Source organism: Erpetoichthys calabaricus, chromosome 13, assembly GCF_900747795.2.
Source record: "Erpetoichthys calabaricus chromosome 13, fErpCal1.3, whole genome shotgun sequence".
In the NCBI taxonomy this organism is placed as follows: Eukaryota; Metazoa; Chordata; class Cladistia; order Polypteriformes; family Polypteridae; genus Erpetoichthys; species Erpetoichthys calabaricus.
In genome coordinates, this window is record NC_041406.2 from 71,546 (window position 1) to 90,094 (window position 18,549).

At 46.6% G+C, this 18,549-nt stretch overlaps 1 protein-coding gene across 14 annotated transcripts in view; it reads right to left on the reverse strand.

Annotated features, from left to right (window-relative positions):
- si:ch211-199g17.2 (uncharacterized) overlaps nt 1–16,648 on the reverse strand; it is a 53,997-nt gene extending 37,349 nt beyond the window's left edge. For 12 of the 14 annotated variants that reach the window (XM_051935531.1, XM_051935529.1, XM_051935530.1 and 9 more), the window contains exons 1-4: nt 16,522–16,637; nt 14,727–15,001; nt 9,604–9,784; nt 5,913–5,981 (exon numbers count right to left, since the gene is read on the reverse strand). In XM_051935531.1, coding sequence (XP_051791491.1) covers nt 5,913–5,981; nt 9,604–9,765 — 231 coding nt within the window. In that variant the 5' untranslated portion in view covers nt 9,766–9,784; nt 14,727–15,001; nt 16,522–16,637. Of the gene's footprint in view, nt 1–5,912; nt 5,982–9,603; nt 9,785–14,726; nt 15,002–16,521 lie in introns of all 14 variants that reach the window. The other 2 variants (XM_051935524.1, XM_051935523.1) reach the window with 2 other exon arrangements.
- Nucleotides 16,649–18,549: the final 1,901 nt, after the last annotated feature.

The following is an 18,549-nucleotide window of genomic DNA, read 5'->3' on the forward strand; positions in this document are numbered from 1 at the left end:
TAAGCAGCTACTCGACACAATTTGAACTTTACCATCTGAGTACAAGCATCTGTGCAAACTAGCTTGGCAGAGTCTGTCCTAAATCGTGCAGATGAAAATCCCCAAGACACTGAAATATGAAAACGGCTACTGAGACCTTCTGCATTGATTTAGTAGGCTTGACTGCTGTCATGCACGGCTCACCGGCTATTCATTCTGTCCTCAATTCAGATCTCGGTCAACTCAAAGTGTCGCAAGAAGCATTACACAAACCAACAAAAGGCCGAGCACAGGACCTCCATCCCTGACGAACGAGAAGAGACCACTCGGCCCATCTGCTGCTTGTAGCTAACAGCGTGGTCAGATACTTCACAAAGACTGTCAAGGCTCCAGCTTCAGCTCCACATCTCCGGAGTTGGTTTCAGACAACAAACATTAGGGTCTCAAGATGCCAGCCGAGTAAAGATTCCAAGGATTAGCAAACGTTTAGCTACAGGGCTCCAAAGCTGTGGACTGATCTGCCTGCATATTTAAGAGATGCCCCTTCAGTCTCAAGCTGGAGACTCACTACTTTGATGATGATAAGAATACATTTGACTTTTATAGCGCCTTCCCCTTTAAAGCACTTTACTCTGGCATAGCTTGACTACACCTGCTAAACAGTTTGCATCCCAGTTTGATTGTCATTTGAATAAAATAAATGCAATTCAATAAATATGAACTGCTACTGATCCCCACCTATTCTACTTCTCCTCTCTGTGCCCTGCTGTGGCACCTGGTGCCAATGCTCCATGCCCAAGCGGTTTTCCTGCTCAAAGAAAGACACCAGAGACACTGGGAGCCTTGGAATCAACGAATGGGAAAGAGTGAATCGTCAGATTAGATGGCCTAGCAGAGCGGGTGGTGGTCAGTTGGCCAGGGTCGCCAGGGCTTAGTGATTAACGACGATTCGAGCTGTGGAAGAAAATAAGCCACAATATGTGAATTTAGCAAAAGGAGGTGTTTAACAGCATTAACGCTAATCCAGAACTTTCCATGAGCGTTCCGAATACTCCATCACAGCAGTCTGCACTCTTTACAGCTTATAAAATCGGTTACTTTGGTTTTCTTCTGTTGTTGTTTCTGGTGCTGCTTTTGCGATGACAGTTTATAGATTTACTTGTGTACTTTCACTTGTATTTATTTAAATACATCTTTATGAAACTGTTCTTAGAGCCTGTGTTCAACAGGACAGAATTACAACAGTTGTACGGTAAGTTCAAACATGATAATAGGACTCTGGAGTTGCCCCCGGTGAGAGGCGCTGAGCGGTTGTGGGTATACTTATTGCCCCCCGACTTGGAGCCTGTACATTGGGGTTTACCCCGGTGGACGAGAGGGTAGCCTCCCTTCGCCTTCGGGTGGGGGGACGGGTCCTAACTGTTGTTTGTGCATATGCACTGAACAGCAGTTCGGAGTACCCACCCTTTTTGGAGTCCCTGGAGGGGGTGCTAGAGGGCATACCTTCTGGGGACTCCCTCGTTCTGCTGGGAGACTTCAATGCTCAGTGAGACCTGGAAGGGCGTGATTGGGAGGAATGGCCCCCCCGATCTGAACCCGAGTGGTGTTTTGTTATTGGACTTCTGTGCCCGTCACTGATTGTCCATAACGAACACCATGTTCAAGCATAGGGGTGTTCATATGTGCACTTGGCACCAGGACACCCTAGGCCTCAGTTCGATGATCGACTTTGTGGTCGTGTCGTCGGACTTGCGGTCACATGTCTTGGACACTCAGGTGAAGAGAGGGGCGGAGCTGTCAACTGATCACCACCTGGTGGTGAGTTGGCTTCGATGGTGGGGGAGGATGCCGGTCAGGCGTGGTAGGCCCAAACGTGTTGTGAGGGTCTGCTGGGAACGTCTGGCAGAGCCCCCTGTCAGAAGTAGCTTCAACTCCCACCTCCGGCAGAACTTCGACCACATCCCGAGGGAGGTGGGGGACATTGAATCCGAATGGGCCATGTTCCGTGCCTCTATTGTTGAGGCAGCTGACCGTAGCTGTGGCCGTAAGGTGGTCGGTGCCTGTCGTGGCGGCAATCCCCGAACCTGTTGGTGGACACCGGCGGTGAAGGATGCCGTCAAGCTGAAGAAGGAGTCCTACAGGACCTTTTGTCCTGTGGGACCCTGGAGGCAGCTGATTGGTACCGGCAGGCCAAGCGGAATGCGGCTTTGGTGGTTGCTGAGGCAAAAACTTGGGCGTGGGAGGAGTTTGGGGAGGTCATGGAGAACGACTTTCGGACGGCTTCGAGGAGATTCTGGTCCACCATCCGGCGTCTCAGGAGGGGGAAGCAGTGCAGTGTCAACACTGTATATGGTGGGGATGGTGCGCTGCTGACCTCGACTCGGGACGTTGTGGGTTGGTGGGGGGAGTACTTCAAAGACCTCCTCAATCCCACTAACATGCCTTCCAATGAGGAAGCAGAGCCTGGGGACTCAGAGGTGGGCTCCCCCATCTCTGGGACTGAGGTCACCGAGGTGGTCAAAAAACTCCTTGGTGGCAGGGCCCCGGGGGTGGATGAGATACGCCTGGAGTTCCTCAAGGCTCTGGATGTTGTAGGACTGTCTTGGTTGACACGTCTCTGCAACATCGCATGGACATCAGGGACAGTGCCTCTGGATTGGCAGACCGGGGTGGTGGTCCCCCTCTTTAAGAAGGGGGACCGGAGGGTGTGTTCCAACTACAGAGGGATCACACTCCTCAGCCTCCCTGGAAAAGTCTATTCAGGCGTCCTGGAGAGGAGGGTCCGTTGGATAGTCGAGCCTCGGATTCAGGAGGAACAGTGTGGTTTTCGTCCTGGTCGCGGAACAGTGGACCAGCTCTACACCCTTAGCAGGGTCCTGGAGGGTGCATGGGAGTTTGCCCAACCAGTCTACATGTGTTTTGTGGACTTAGAAAAGGCATTCGACCGTGTCCCTCGGGGAATCCTGTGGGGGGTACTCCGGGAGTATGGGGTACCGGACCCCCTGATAAGGGCTGTTCGGTCCCTGTACGATCGTTGCCAGAGCCTGGTTCGCATTGCCGGCAGTAAGTCAAACCCGTTTCCAGTGAGAGTTGGACTCCGCCAGGGCTGCCCTTTGTCACCGATTCTGTTCATAACTTTTATGGACAGAATTTCTAGGCTCAGCCAGGGCGTTGAGGGGGTCCGGTTTGGTGGGCTCAGGATTGGGTCACTGCTTTTTGCAGATGATGTTGTCCTGTTTGCTTCATCAGGCCGTGATCTTCAGCTCTCTCTGGATCGGTTCGCAGCCGAGTGTGAAACGGCTGGGATGGGAATCAGCACCTCCAAATCCGAGACCATGGTCCTCAGCGGGAAAAGGGTGGAGTGCCCTCTCAGGGTTGGTAGCGAGATCCTGCCTCAAGTGGAGGAGTTCAAGTATCTCGAGGTCTTGTTCACGAGTGAGGGAAGAATGGAGCGTGAGATCGACAGGCGGATCGGTGCGGCATCCGCAGTGATGAGGGCTCTGCATCGGTCTATCGTGGTGAAAAAGGAGCTGAGCCGTAAGGCGAAGCTCTCAATTTACCAGTTGATCTATGTTCCTACCCTCACCTATGGTCATGAACTATGGGTAGTGACCGAAAGAACGAGATCGCGAATACAAGCGGCTGAAATGAGTTTCCTTCGCAGGGTGTCTGGGCTCTCCCTTAAAGATAGGGTGAGAAGCTCAGTCATCCGGGAGGAGCTCAGAGTAGAGCCGCTGCTCCTCCGCATCGAGAGGAGTCAGATGAGGTGGCTCGGGCATCTGATCAGGATGCCTCCTGGACGCCTCCCTGGTGAGGTGTTCCAGGCACGTCTAACCGGGAGGAGGCCCCGGGGGAGACCCAGGACACGTTGGAGGGACTATGTCTCTGGACTGGCCTGGGAACGCCTTGAGATTCTCCCGGAAGAGCTAGAAGAAGTGGCCGGGGAGAGGGAAGTCTGGGCATCTCTGCTCAAGCTGCTGCCCCCGCGACCCGACCTCGGATAAGCGGGAGACAATGGATGGATGGATAATATGACACAGACTTAAAATGACCTAAAGCCGTTCATGAACCTGGAGGACAGAAGCCCATCCTGCCAGGACAAGGCAGAAGCAGCAGCTCTGGACAGGAAGCCACTTAAAACAGCTGGGCTGGTGACATCTGTCCCACGACTGTGTCCTGCCAGGCACCTGATGCTGCTAAAAAAGCTCTGTGACCCTAAATAGGATTACAAGGACTGGAGAATGTGGAGTTGCGTTAATCTGATCAGTCAGACACGTTTAACAAAAAGCAAAGTGACAGATTGACTCGGACGTCTGCTACACGCTGTGACTGAGCAGATCAGATACATCCCGTCTGAACTCCAAAGCGCCTCCTGCTTCCTGGTACTTCACATTGAATACAAGATCAAATGTGCGTGGAAAAAAATAGCAGTCGTGTGAATCCCATCAAGCGCGACTCCGACTCGGAAGTCTGTGTAAATACGGTGAAACCCAAGTAAAGCCTGAATAACTCTGGGGATTCTGCTGCCATCTAGTGACTGACATAACAAAACACTGCAAAAAAACCAAAAAAAAACAAAAGCGGAATATTTTAATACTTTATGGTAACTCCAAGGTAACGCATCAATATTCATGAGTGGGGCGGAGCCTCCAACAAAAAACAATAGCAAAAGGAAAGCAGTAAAAGCAGCTCTGGAATGAACTGAAACTGAAGCACTGCGGGACAGCAAAGTGAACTAGACATCAAACGCTGACACGGGGAGTGAAACCGAGGAGTGATATGGCACTGCACGACCAGACCATCGCGATATGCCCGGCGAATCTCCACTGTGCTGCACCAGTAGCTGCTCGACAAAAAGGTAAAATAAGGCCCTCTAAAAATAAGCCTCTAAACACTGTTCACAATACAGCAACTTTTAAAGTTTGTGTCAGGGGAAATGTGTCAGTCACCAAGGCGTGCGCTGTAGTAAGTTGTGAGAACGTAATGGGCACGTCCATCAGGTAGGTCAGGAATGGACACTCTACTCTCTCACGCACAAGAACCAAAAAAGATCAGAAAACCGCTCAAAGACTGTGACATCACTCGGAGGACGTGCACTAAATCTGCAGGGGGGACACGTGACGTTTTGGTGTTTACAGGACGCAAACATGTCTTCTTGTTTAAAAAAAATGCATTACTTTGGTTTAATTTTTCTTTTAAACATAACGCTAAGACGGTTAAGGGTGGGAACTGGCAAAAAAAAAAAAAAAACAAACAAACAAACAAGTAACTAACTAAAAATGGCTCCAAATGTGGTTTACACTGGTGCGAACATTAAAATTCCCTCTCCTCTGGCTGTCCCACACAAGACTTGTGCAGGCCCAGAGATGGCACCCCTTACATCTCTAGAGCACGCGCCTCGTTTTCAGTTCATCTACTTGGCGTCACATTTCAGTCAGTTGTCAAACTCCAAAAGTGAGCTCTTGATGAAGTTAGTTTGAAACCTAAGCCACAAAAAGCTGCTCTGGAGGACGGCACGGAGCAGCAGAATGCAAACAGCTGGCCTCTAACTCTGGAATTCTGCAACATGGCACTAAAAAATTGAACATGACAATCCATATGACATCATTTCTGGCACTTCTGACAGTGAGGAATACATTCTTGTGTTTGGCACAAACTGAAAGTTTACTCAGAAATCAAACCTGAGCAGAACATGAAGTGTAGTGATTTTCTGTCCTGGCCTGTCCTGTTCCGGGGTGTCAGCTCCCTTGCCTTTCGAGATTTCCAGTCTCAACTTTAAATGCCGTTTTACGTCAGCCTGCAGCGCACACCCAATTTGTGCCCTTCACTTCAGTGCACAGTGTGTTCAGCCTTAACACCCTTGTAACTTTGACCATTTATTTTTGATTGGTCTCCATTGCCAAACAGAACAGACGTTTACCAGCGGCACTCACCTCTCGATGCGTGTTTCCCATTATATGCATCATCAGCTGGGACTCAACAAAACATGAAAGACTGCACAGCTGTAAAAAAGAGAAGACAGAAGAAGACCGTGTTACCCCCAAGGTATTCCTGCCATCTTCTTTGCTCTTTCATTTCTATTCTGCCCTCCTTCAGGGTCCCAACCTCCAACAACTTCTCTCTTTCTGGACTTTCTTCCATGTCAGTTTCTAAATATTTTGCATCCCAGATTTTGCAAAGCATTCAGATGTTGGCAAAATGAAATGAATCCTCACACACTTTATTGCAATCTGTGTTTTTAGTTACTGCTGCGACTCCGTAAGTTACAGTTTCTTGCACTAACAGCCTCAAGTGTTTGACGTTGCCGTTTACCGCGTATCTCATAAATGCTCTCGTTCAGAAAAGTCAGACCAGATGGTGCCCTAAAACAGCGCACTGCCATATTCTGACTTGACTTAAGTGGGTGTCATAAGCTCTAAATCCAAATTTACAGGATTTCCACAAAGGAAAGGCACTCACTATGGCACTTGACCATCATGAGATGCGCCTTATTACTGCGCTCTTTCAATCATTTAGCTCCTGCTCTCCAATCAATATGCTGGCTTCCCATTAAATTTAGAGAACGCTCCTCAGATTTGCTTCCATTTATTCACATAAAGTGCACTTAAACAACGATGACAAAGCAAAAGAAAGAAAACCAACACCAGCAGCAGCGGCGGCTCCAACAAGGAATGAGGGACGTTCAGCTTTGGTTTAAACAAATGGGGGGCTCAGCTGAAAGACAGATCACTCCAGCGGTCTCGGGGGATTCACTGTCGAAGGTTCATCAATACTTTATCTACCAAGCACACCTGCAACCAGGGATCCCAATGTGGCATCAAAAGGGAGAGTCAACTGTAATTAAAATTGAGACCCCACCGCCTAATTAGCAAGCCGGGTATCAGACGAATGCAGGCAGGGCTGCCGAGTTACATAGCAGGACATTCGTGGGCCGAGTCTTTAATTATGGAACACACAGAAATGATCTCCACGAGGCCCGATTGGCCTCAACCCATAAACCAAGGATGTGAAAACCTCACTTCTTGTTCGAGCCGTGCACGGAGACCGTCAACGTTAGCTTCTAGTAACCGGGGCACATTCTGGGACTGGCTGTTGCTTATCGAGTCCCTTTGTGGTGTGTTCTTGTCAAATGGCTCCAGCAGGGGCAGAGCTCTAAAGTGGAGGCGTCACTGCCAAGGTCGAGATGGCGTCGGATCTTAGTTATTACTCTGCCATATGTCGATAACCTGCACGGCGCCTGAAGGGCAGCACAGAGGTTTACTCTTTAGGAACTCTAAGCTGCTGCACCTATAGCTGATCATTTCTTTTTTATTTGTTACTTTCTCATGTTGTTTGTACTGCTGGCTGACAAACATTTTGAATCAGATCTTTTTATGGAGAGCAGAAATCACAAACTTTTTGAAACAATGAGCCCAGGGAGGCCAACACTGAACAACAGTAAATAATATCACAGCCTCCGTGAAGTTACTCGTGTCACATAATCCACACATCGGGCATCCAGCTGAATGCTCACAATGCCCAAAACCCTTGTGCTTCTTGCTAAAATACTGTTGATTAAATATTTGTGGAAAATGAGAGCAGCACACAAAAGTGAAGCAAATGCAGACATTTCATTGATGTCAGGGCTCCTGACCAACCAATGAAGGGGGCGGAGTTTCAATTTCACACCTCAACCCCATCTGAACACACTTCACTTTCATGGACTCCTGGGATTTACAGCGCCAATATTCTAGCAAAGAACGCCTGTGATGAGCCTATGACTGGCTAGCTGACATATGGATTACGGGACACAAGCAGCAGGAGACATGTTTCGTTTTAAGACTTTCTGACTACGTGTTCTTGACCCCATTGATGTCCATTGTAATCAAAAGTCTTCTTCATTCTGAGGCCTATAATGTCAGTCTGGCCACAATTTTTAACATTTCAAAATCTGTCTGGATTTTTCTTTACCAGTTACTCCCACCATGTAAGCAGACCCAGACCTGAGCATTTCCATTTGCTCCTGGTTTTAGAATTGAATGCAGCATAACTTGGTGTTGGCCATGCTGTGTAGCAGACACGGCTAGGAAACACATGAAGGCAGGACTGAGAGACGTTACGAAGGGATGTGCAGGAATGCAGTGACTACAGGGGGATAAAACTGATGAGCCACAGCAGGAAGTTATGGGAAAGAGTAGTGGAAGCTCAGTTAAGAAGTGAGGTGATGATTAGTGAGCAGCAGGATGGTGTCATGACAAGAAAGAGCACCACAGAGGAGATGTTTGGTCCGAGGGTCTTGATGGAGAAGTTTTGAGAAGGCCAAAACTAGTTGTGTCTTTGTGGACCTGAGAAAGCAAATGACAGGGTGACTGAGAGGAGCTGTGGTATTGTATGAGGAAGTCGGGAGTGGCAGAGAAGTACGTAAGAGTTGTACAGGATAGTGCGGGCCGTGTGGCAGTGGTGAGGTCTGCGGTAGGAGTGACGGAGGTGGGATTACATCAGGGATCGGCTCTGAACCCTTTCTTATTTGTAATGGTTATGGACAGGCTGACAGACGAGATTAGGCAGGAGTCCATGTGGACTGTGATGTTTGGTGATGACATTGTGATCTGCAGGTTGAGGAGACCCTGGAGAGGTGGAATATGAGAGGAGAGGAATAAAGGTCAGTAGGACCACCAAGACAGAATACATGTGTGTGAATGAGAGGGAGGTCCTTGGAATGGTGAGCATGAGGGGAGTAGAGTTGGTGAAGGCGGAGGAGTTTAAATACTTGGGATAAACAGTACAGAGTAATGGGGAGTGCGGAAGAGAAATGAAGAGAGAGCAGGCAGAGTGGAGTAGGTGGAGAAGAGTGTCAGGAATGATTTGTGACAGACGGGTATCAGCGAGAGTGACAGGGAAGGTCTACAGGACGGTAGTGAGACCAGCTATGTTATATGGGCTGGAGGTGGTGGCACAGGAGACAGAGCTGGAGGTGGCAGAGTTAAAGATGCTAAGATATGCATTGGGGGTGACGAGGATGGACAGGATTAGAAATGAGGACATTAGAGGGTCAGCTCAAGTGGGACAAAGTCAGAGAGGAGAGATGGCGTTGGTTTGGAGAGATGACGGGTATATTGGGAGAAGGGTGCTAAGGAAAGAGCTGCCAGGGAAGAGGAGAAAAGGAAGTCCTAAGAGAAGGTTTATGGATGTGGTGAGAGAGGACATGCAGGTGGTGGGTGTAACAGAGCAAGATGTCGAGGACAGGAAGATATGAAAGAAGATGATCTGCTGTGGCGAACCCCAATGGCAGGAGGCAAAAGAAGAACAGGATGGGTACTGAAATCAAAGGACCATCTCATTCTCATAATAATTCTTGCTTCCTTAATTTGCAACCAAACATCGGAGAAACAGGCTCAGTTTTTATATCACACAGTGCAAGAGACACCATTTTAGATTACCATTCCTCTCATTCTGGATTCCTGCTCTGAACCTTCAGGAATCGTACAAGAAATGTAAAGCACAAGTAACAATGGCACAGTCTACAAAAACAGCAGGCAATATTCTTATTCATTTCACTTGCTCTTCACGCTGATGATGCAGACGTAACCCTCCCTCCTTTCAGGGCCCCCACCATAAAAAGGTCCAGCAGGCAACACAACGTACCTCACAGTAAAAAGACTGTGCAGTCCTAGGCTTTGGCTTGGTCTGGGGTTTTTTCTCAGCATCTTCTGTCTTCTTCTTTCCAATTTTCTCCAGTAATTTATATCCCTCAGAAAAATTGTCTTCAACGCTATCTTTTGCAAAATCCTGAACTTCACGAGCCATATTGTATGGCTTGCTTAAGCTGCAAAAATTAGGAAACATGAAATTCATAAGCCTTACTTCAATCCCATGACAATGATAAACACTTCCTTCTATGAAATTAACATTTTAAATAATAGGCAGCAAGATTTATGACCAAAAGAGCACATCAAAACAGACAAATGAAATCTTTAGCAAACAATAAAACATCATTTGCTTAGGTTTTCAAAACCACTTTGAAGTTATAAGTCATTGGCGCCGAGGACCCTGGAGAAGATGGGCTTTAAACTGATTGATGAGGCGTGGTTTGTGCCCTTCAGAATGAAAACAGTTAGCATTTACCTTTTTAATAAAAGGCGAGCTTTTAAGCCTGAGAAATCACCCCGTAAATGCACACGTTTAATTGCACGTGTTAATATGTATGCTTACACAGTATTAAAAGACACTCAAAAATTAACTTCATTTACCTTCGTTCCCGCGTTTGACTCGTGCTGTAAATCTCTTCCTTGTTTTTAGTTCACGTGATTACGTAGGAGGCGTGATGATGCGATACGTGACTCCGCCTCCTCCATTAGAGTATATGGACAAAAAACAGGTTCCAGTTATGACCATTACGCATAGAATTTCGAAATGAAACCTGCCTAACTTTTGTAAGTAAGCTGTAAGGAATGAGCCTGCCAAATTTCAGCCTTCTACCTACACGGGAAGTTGGAGAATTAGTGATGAGTGAGTCAGTCAGTCAGTCAGTGAGTCAGTGAGTGAGGGCTTTGCCTTATTAGTATAGATTTATCTTAGCATTCTAAATGTTCAGAGAGCAGGAAGATCATGAAGTGAATGTATTCTGTGCGGCAATCGCTGCCGGCGCCTCCTCTTAGTGCAAGAAGAAGTCAGTTTAAGAATCACTTAACACAAAGCATTTAATGTGCTATATAACTTATGACGGGGTTTAAGAAAATCTAGTAAATTAAATATTCATTTTACGATGAAGTTTAGTTTACGATGTTCTACTTTAATGACAAATTACGAGAATAAAGTCAACATGTCAACTTTAATTTTGACATAAACGGCGAGAGTAAAGTAGAAATGTCGAGAATAAAATCAACATGTCGTCACACTATTACACAGTACCCAGGTACATTACACTGTATTGAAAACAAATAAAACAAGTACAACTTGGCTTGCAGTATTATCCAGTAGTATAGAAACAGTATTTAACATCTGACCTTTTAAAACTAAAGTATCTCCAGGCGACGGACGCGACTCCTTTTTTTTTTTTTTTTTTGGCAAAGGTTCTTCTGTTCATCATGTTCAACTTCATCATCAGCTTCAGTTTCGGAATGTTCTCTGTCCATTTTCACCACGCAATACCTACACTACCACTACCTATTTGGTGTTGTAGCAGTGAAAAAGAGCCCCCGAGCAACAAATCTGTGTTTAGCGGTGTAGCAGTGAAAAAGGTCCCCACTTGAACAGTTTCCCGCTGCGCCACATTCCGAACGTCGTTTAGGCAATTTAAACCGGTGTTGCGGTATAAGAAAAATCGATATCATAAAAAAAATAAAAAACGGTTTTCGGTATGAACCGGTATACCGCCCAGCACTAACGCTACTAACCTACTATTTGCCCAGAGAGTTTGGACATGTCATTGTTGTTATAGTATACATTCCTCCTCGGGCAGACGTGGAGTCAGCGAGTGACATCATCCATTCCGCTGTTGCTAAGTTACAAACGCAGCACCCTGAGGCGCTTGTGCTAATCGCTGGAGACTTTAACCATGTGATGCTGGACAAAACATTACCTGCATTCTCCCAGTATGTCCACTGTAACACCCGGGGAAATAAGACTATTGATTTACTTTATGCAAACGTTAAAGACGCATACAGCGCCACCCCGCTGCCTGCGCTTGGGAAAGCAGATCATAACCTGGTTCTGCTTCAGCCTCACTATAAACCAAAAGTTAGAGTCCTACCTGTAACCACACGATCATTCAGGAAGTGGACTCCGGAGGCTGAGAATACTCTGAGAGAATGTTTTGGAACTACAGACTGGGATATCCTGCAGGGATCTCATAGTGAGAACATTGAGGAAGTTGTTGACTGCACTACTGACTACATCAACTTCTGTATGGACATTGTAGTTCCAGTAAGAACAGTACGCTGCTATGCTAACAACAAGCCATGGATTACAAGTGACATCAAGGGCCTTTTGAATCAGAAGAAAAGGGCTTTTAAAGACGGTGATCAGCATGAGCTCAAGCGCGTGCAGAAGGAACTCCGAGTCCAGCTCAGGGCGGCGAAGGAGCAGTACAGGAGAAAGCTGGAGCAGAAGTTGCAGAATAACAGCATGAAGGAAGTGTGGGATGGGATGAAGATCATCACTGGCTGCAGCTCGAAGCGGGGTACCACCATTGAGAGAGACGTGAAGAGAGCAAACCAAATGAACAACTTTTTTAACAGGTTTGACCACCCTAACCCACTCTCACTCTCACCTCGGAGTACTGCACCCTCCACACATCATTCTGCTGATACCAGCATAGGAAAGACATCCCCACCCATAATTACAACAGCGCAAGTGAGCAGAGAGCTGAGGAGACTTCGTGCCAGCAAAGCAGCGGGTCCAGATGGAGTATCGCCACGACTGCTGAAGGTCTGTGCATTGGAGCTGGGGGGTCCTCTACAGCGCATCTTTAACCTGAGCCTGGAACAGGGGAGAGTCCCGAGGCTTTGGAAAACATCTTGTATCACCCCAGTCCCAAAGATATCACGTCCTGGTGAGCTGAATGACTTTCGGCCTGTTGCTCTGACATCACATGTGATGAAGACCATGGAGAGGCTGCTGCTTCACCACCTTAGGCCACAGGTTCAACACGCCCTTGACCCTCTGCAGTTTGCATATCAGGAGAAGGTGGGAGCGGAAGATGCCATCATCTATATGCTACACCGATCCCTCTCTCACTTGGACAGAGGCAGTGGTGCTGTAAGAATTATGTTTCTGTCCCCCTTGGTTTTACACTTGGTACGAGGGACAACCAGAGATAGCTGACCAGAAGATCTAAGCACTCTGGATGGCTGGTGTAAAACGCACAGTTCAGATAAATAGGCAGGAGCAAGCCCATGTAAAGATTTAAAAACTAGCAGCAAGATTTTAAAATCAATTCGAAAACTGACAGGCAGCCAGTGTAAAGAAGCTAATATTGGAGAAACAGAGTCATACTTTCTTGCCCCAACCAGAAAGCGAGCGGCAGCATTTTGGACCAACTGTAACCTGTGCATCAGGGATTTATTAATCCCAGAATACAGCGAGTTGCAGTAATCGAGGCGAGAAAAAATAAATGCATGAGTAGCTATCTCAAGATCCCTAGAAGATACAAAAGGCTTGATCTTACCTAATAGATGAAGTTGGAAAAAGCAACTCTTGACTACAGAATTTACTTGTTTCTCAAAAGAAAGATTACCGTCAAAGGTAACACCAAGATTGCGGACTTGAGGTTTGGAAAAGACAGAGAAAGAGCCGAGAAGTCCAAGACCAATTTGGGCTTTAGCTGATGGACCCACTATAAGCACCTCCGTTTTATTTTGATTTAGATCAAGAAAATTATTAGCCATCCAGGATCTTAGTTCAGTCAGACAGTTGTGCAGTTGATTTGTTGTAGAGTTGCAGACAGGAATATAAACCTGAGTATCATCAGCATAGCAGTGAAAAGAAATGTTACATTTCCTAAAAATCGCTCCAATAGGGTGAAGGTATATGGAGAATAAAATAGGACCCAAAATGGATCCCTGAGGAACACCATATTTAAGAGGAGCAGTAGATGAAGAAGAGGAATTAAAAGTCACTGAAAAGTGTCTACCAGTTAAATATGACCTGAACCAGTTAAGAGCAGCCCCTTTAAGCCCAACAAGATGTTCAAGCCGCAACAGCAATATCTCATGGTCAATAGTGTCAAAGGCAGCGGACAGGTAAAGGAGGAGAAGGACTGCCGCATCACCTGAGTCAGTAGTAAGAGAGATGTCGTTGAATACTTTCAGGAGGGCCGTTTCAAAACTATGATAACGCCTAAAGCCAGATTGGTAGATCTCAAATAAATTATTGGAGTTAAGGTGATCAACCAATTGATTATAAATAATTCTTTCTAGAATTTTAGCCAGAAATGTCAGTTGGGAAATTGGACGAAAATTGGCTAAAACTTCAGGATCTAATTCTGCCTTTTTTAGATGTGGACGGACTGCAGCATGTTTAAAAAATGAGGGCACAACCCCCGAAATAATAGAATCATTGATGATGGCTAGTAAGGGTGGGCCCAACACATCAAAGGCTTCCACTAAGGGACGTGGTGGTACAATATCCAGAGAACTGGGGGCTGGTATAAGGGTGTCAATAGTGTAAAAATTCTGGGAGGAGTCTGTGTGGGGCTATAGGTGTGTGCGTGGGGTTTATAAAGGGGAAGTGCATGGAACTTGGTGTACGCTCAGTTTTATGCATTTGGATTTTTCTGTGCATACACAAATATCTAGCTTTGTCCGTACACCACATTTTAGTGTGAATTCTACGCACGGCGTTACACATGAGGCCCCAGGTCTTTATTCTTCTTAAACCACTCTCAAGTCAGCTGAAATCCACCTTGTTACTCAATAAGGTCAGCCTGCTCTACAAAAGGCATAAGCAGTATAAACTAAAAGAAATCTTTGCACCAAGAAGGCCACGTGATCACACCCAACAGACACTATATTGTGCCACAGCTTTAAGGGCCTGGTGTCGTAAGCTAAGAGGTAAAACAAACTCAAAGAGACCTTCACCTCTGCAGATCAAAAGGTAAATAAAAATATTTCATTTGATGGAAATATCATTAGAAGCCATAACTTTAAAACGGACAACAATGAACAGGTAGCGATGACAATGACAACTTATGGACCAAAGATTGTCATTAGCACGGCGGTGGCCTCTAGGCAGGACATAAGCAGCAGTGTAGCACTATGGCCACTTACCTAAGGCAGGTCCTTGTCTGCTCACTGTGCTGTCACAGTCACATTGGCTTCCATTCCCCTGTGGCTGGCCAAAACAGCATGTATAACGCCAGAGTCTTCTGTGCTCCAGGAGATCCAAGGTGTGACCAGATGGACATGCAAGACCCACCATTAAGACAGGACAGGCATTCTGCAATGTATTCACAAGAAAAGTAAGCTGTCAGAGGGGAGGAATACAATCAAATTCACAACTTATCTTGCTTCTCCTTCTCACATTTTTAACCTGGCTTCATTTCCTAAAAGAAACATAAGGAATTAACCTCACAGTAATGTGAGTTTATTAATCCAGTTATAACAAAGTTTATTTTTAGCTACCGAGTTAAGGGTGGGAGCAATCAAAGAAATAAAGAAACATGTTCCTTGAATTAAACAGGATAGGAGGGAAGAATCAACTGGTCATGGGCAGATGCTCACAGAGATGTCCTTAATCAGACTAATGGGTAGAAAAAGAAAAAAAAAAGTCAGGAACCATCGGGTAAAATCCAATCCTAACTAACTATGTCAATGCAAAGTTTCCTCCAGGTGGTCTCCCAGAAGCTAAGGCTGGGCGCATGAATAATGAGTGCCCACTACTAAAAATACAGAGAAACCAGATATGTAACTCCATAGGAGGCACCCAGGTACTTGATAACCACGTCTTCACATGTGCCATGCAAAAGCTGTACCAGCAGGACAAGTCATTGTCATACAACACAGTATTACTGCCACCTGCACTGGCATCATCTCAAAGTTGTTACCTTGCCTACAGGTTTGTTTCATTTTACTTTTCTTCAGTGTATCTTCACAAGTACAGCAAAGTGAGAAATTATTCATTCAGAAACTGCGGAGAGTCGGTCAGAGCTCCTCTCACACATCTGTGCTCTCAGTACTGAACATATAGCGCCTTTGTCAGACCAAACATACAAAACACAACACAAAATTACAGCCACGTAACACCAGTGGAAATGTCACAAAAGGACGGACGTGTGCGAGGCCCTTGCCGAATGTGACCAGCTATCGTCAGTCCGTCTGGGAGGTCGCAGTTATGGCAGGCAGATTGGGGCTGCCGTGCGCTGTTGATGACCCTGCAGCCCCAAAGGGCTATCATCGATAATAAGCCTGCGGATTTAATACTCGGCGTACCCCCTTCTTACATTCTCCATTTGTTCACCTGCCAGGGCTCGCATTATTGAAAGGCCAGCTCGGTACCGGACCCTTAAAGCGTCATGGGATGGTGGCCACTATACAGTAAGTTAGCGTTTCTCCTTCTCCGTCCAGTGCCCGAGTACTGGTTGGGCCTTCACTCAGTAACAGGCAACTATGAAGACACAAATCTCCGTTCGTGTAAGGACACCCCGCGAAGGGCCCGCGCTCCTCTTGTTACTCTAAAAGCACGCGCAGCTGTTTCCTGTCCATCCGTTAGAATACACGCCACGGAAGGCTGGACAGGTGACATGACAGCCATTTATGGGAAGAACAGAATCCAGAAAAGCGAGGAATCATTAAAAACACCGACTATGTGGAGTAAGAAAAAAAAACAACTCTCAAACTAACACAAACGCCGTGAAGTTTTACTTTGGGACCGCTGAGAGCCACCAGCCAGTGCCGTAGGGAGGCGTAAGAGAGCCCCGTGATGCCGCTGTCGTGCTTCCCGAGAAGTCGCCGTGCGAATCTTCTCCAAACCGATAACACGACAAGCCTGTTCCGGCTTACCGGGAGTCGTGAGAACAAGTCAGTTAATCCACGGCGATCGCTAAAGAAAGAAACGTGTACTTACAGTATTTACATTTTTAAAATCCAGCGGAAACGCACGACTCTGTCTCAAGGCGTCGATCTGACAGCACTTCCGGCGCAAGGCGAAGGTCTGGTCATGTGGTGTGGGCGGAGAAATGGGCGCTCCCGCCCAGCCCACACACCAATGATCGATTACATTTAGGCTGGCGGGCGGCTGCTCGCTACGTGTGGAAGATGGCGCAGGCTGGAGCAGCCGAGGGGATGAGCAGCTCGTGTTCAGAGAGGTACAAGGCAGGAAAGTGGGGTTAGCGGTAAAAACCAAAACTTCTTAAAATGACCGCGCAGTATACCCGAGTAATAGCCCTCTGGGAAGACCGGATTCCTTCTAAGTTATAGGGATGCGAATTGATAGATAGACAGAAAATAATTTGCTTGTTTCCAGTGGGAATTTAAGAAAAACCTAATTATATAATAACAAACACCAATCCCCAATACAGCAGGAATAAACTGACTTGACAAAAGAGAAAAAGAGCAGCGAGGCACCAGACAGCGCATTAAGGAGTTTCTGGATGGGCAGTCAGTATAAGACTTTAGTGCACGGAGCCGAGTCGCTCAATCCAGTGAAGTGAGCGCCATTAGTTCGGCTGAACCTCGGATTTATTGCAATTTTTATCACAAGATGACCACACTCTTACCACTCTCACACCACTAATATTTTCTAGTACTTGATGGGCACTAATCATTTTCTGATGGACATAATTGCTTTCTACCCATCACCTGCCACCCTTATCTTGACAAGAGAGTTATGTTTGCCATCTGGCCAAAGGAGTGACCACCTCTTAATTAAGGTGCTGACATAAGCCTTTAATATTTCTCTTATTTAACTCTTAGTTTGCCTGAAGCCATCGGTTACGATACATATGAAAATGTGTCACTTTGAATACAATATGAAGTGTCTGTGTTACACACTGCATTGTCTGAAAGTCCTTAATGCTGGTGTGTTACAGAGAAGACGTGCAGCATTTGTTCATAATGGCCGTCTGTTTTCTCTTTATTCATCTCTCCTCTGCTACAGGACCAGAGTGTGTAGCCCATAACTGGGCCTGCCTGCCTTCTTGATCCGCGTGTTGATTTGGTGGGCTTCCCTTAAAGTGATGTTGCTGACCCAGCACACCCCTTGGCGCTGGGAGGGGGCGGCTGTGGCCAGCCCTGATTTTCCACACGTAAGTCCCGACTGGCCACCCCTTTCCCCTCTCCAGGAGCGACTAGCGTCTGAATATCCAGTATGTGTATGACTTTTGTGAAACCCCAAATGGGAACAACCCCCCCCCCCTTCACCCACTTATGACTTATGTGAATCTACAAGGGGGAAATCGCTCTACAGTCTACAATAATATGTGCAGTAATTGCCTTCAGGAATCTTGGACACGATAAGTTTCACTTTTGTCTAAGGTTCAAGAAAAGCTTGAGCCTGCCCTGACCCTATAAACGTGTAGGACGTGTAAAGGGCGCCTCTACCCACAAGTAAAGGAGCGCAGAATCAAAAAAAAAAAAAGAGTACTAATACTCTAGTGCCTTGGCATGGCAAGACCAGTCCAGCCAGTCACCGGTGTGGACCCCCTGTCTGAATAGTGACCAGGCACAGGGACTCTTTGGTGTGCCCAGAGCCAGTAAGCCATTCCTTAGTTTGGCCAATGGCACTTCTTTCTGCGCCAAGGAACAAAGTTGTCCTCCTGACTCCTATACTCTGATGACAAATTAATATGTAACACTCATTTAAATGATATTATTCATAAATGTTAAAAGTTTCAAACTTAATAAGAAAAGCAGGAAAATCTAGGGTGGGGGGGGGGGGGGTGTGCTTATCACTGCTACAATACAATTCTAAAAGACGCATCAGCTGTAGATTACGTGTGTCAGGCATGCTGAGCATCTTCTGTTCCAGGGTTGCTTCATCTGGGTGGGATACGATCCTCCTCAGGTATGCAAGTATTTTCTGGATCAGCTAGTTCAACACTATAGGTGCCATCTGGAGAAGTGGGCTCTCTCTGGACAGTACATGTGTCGTGGA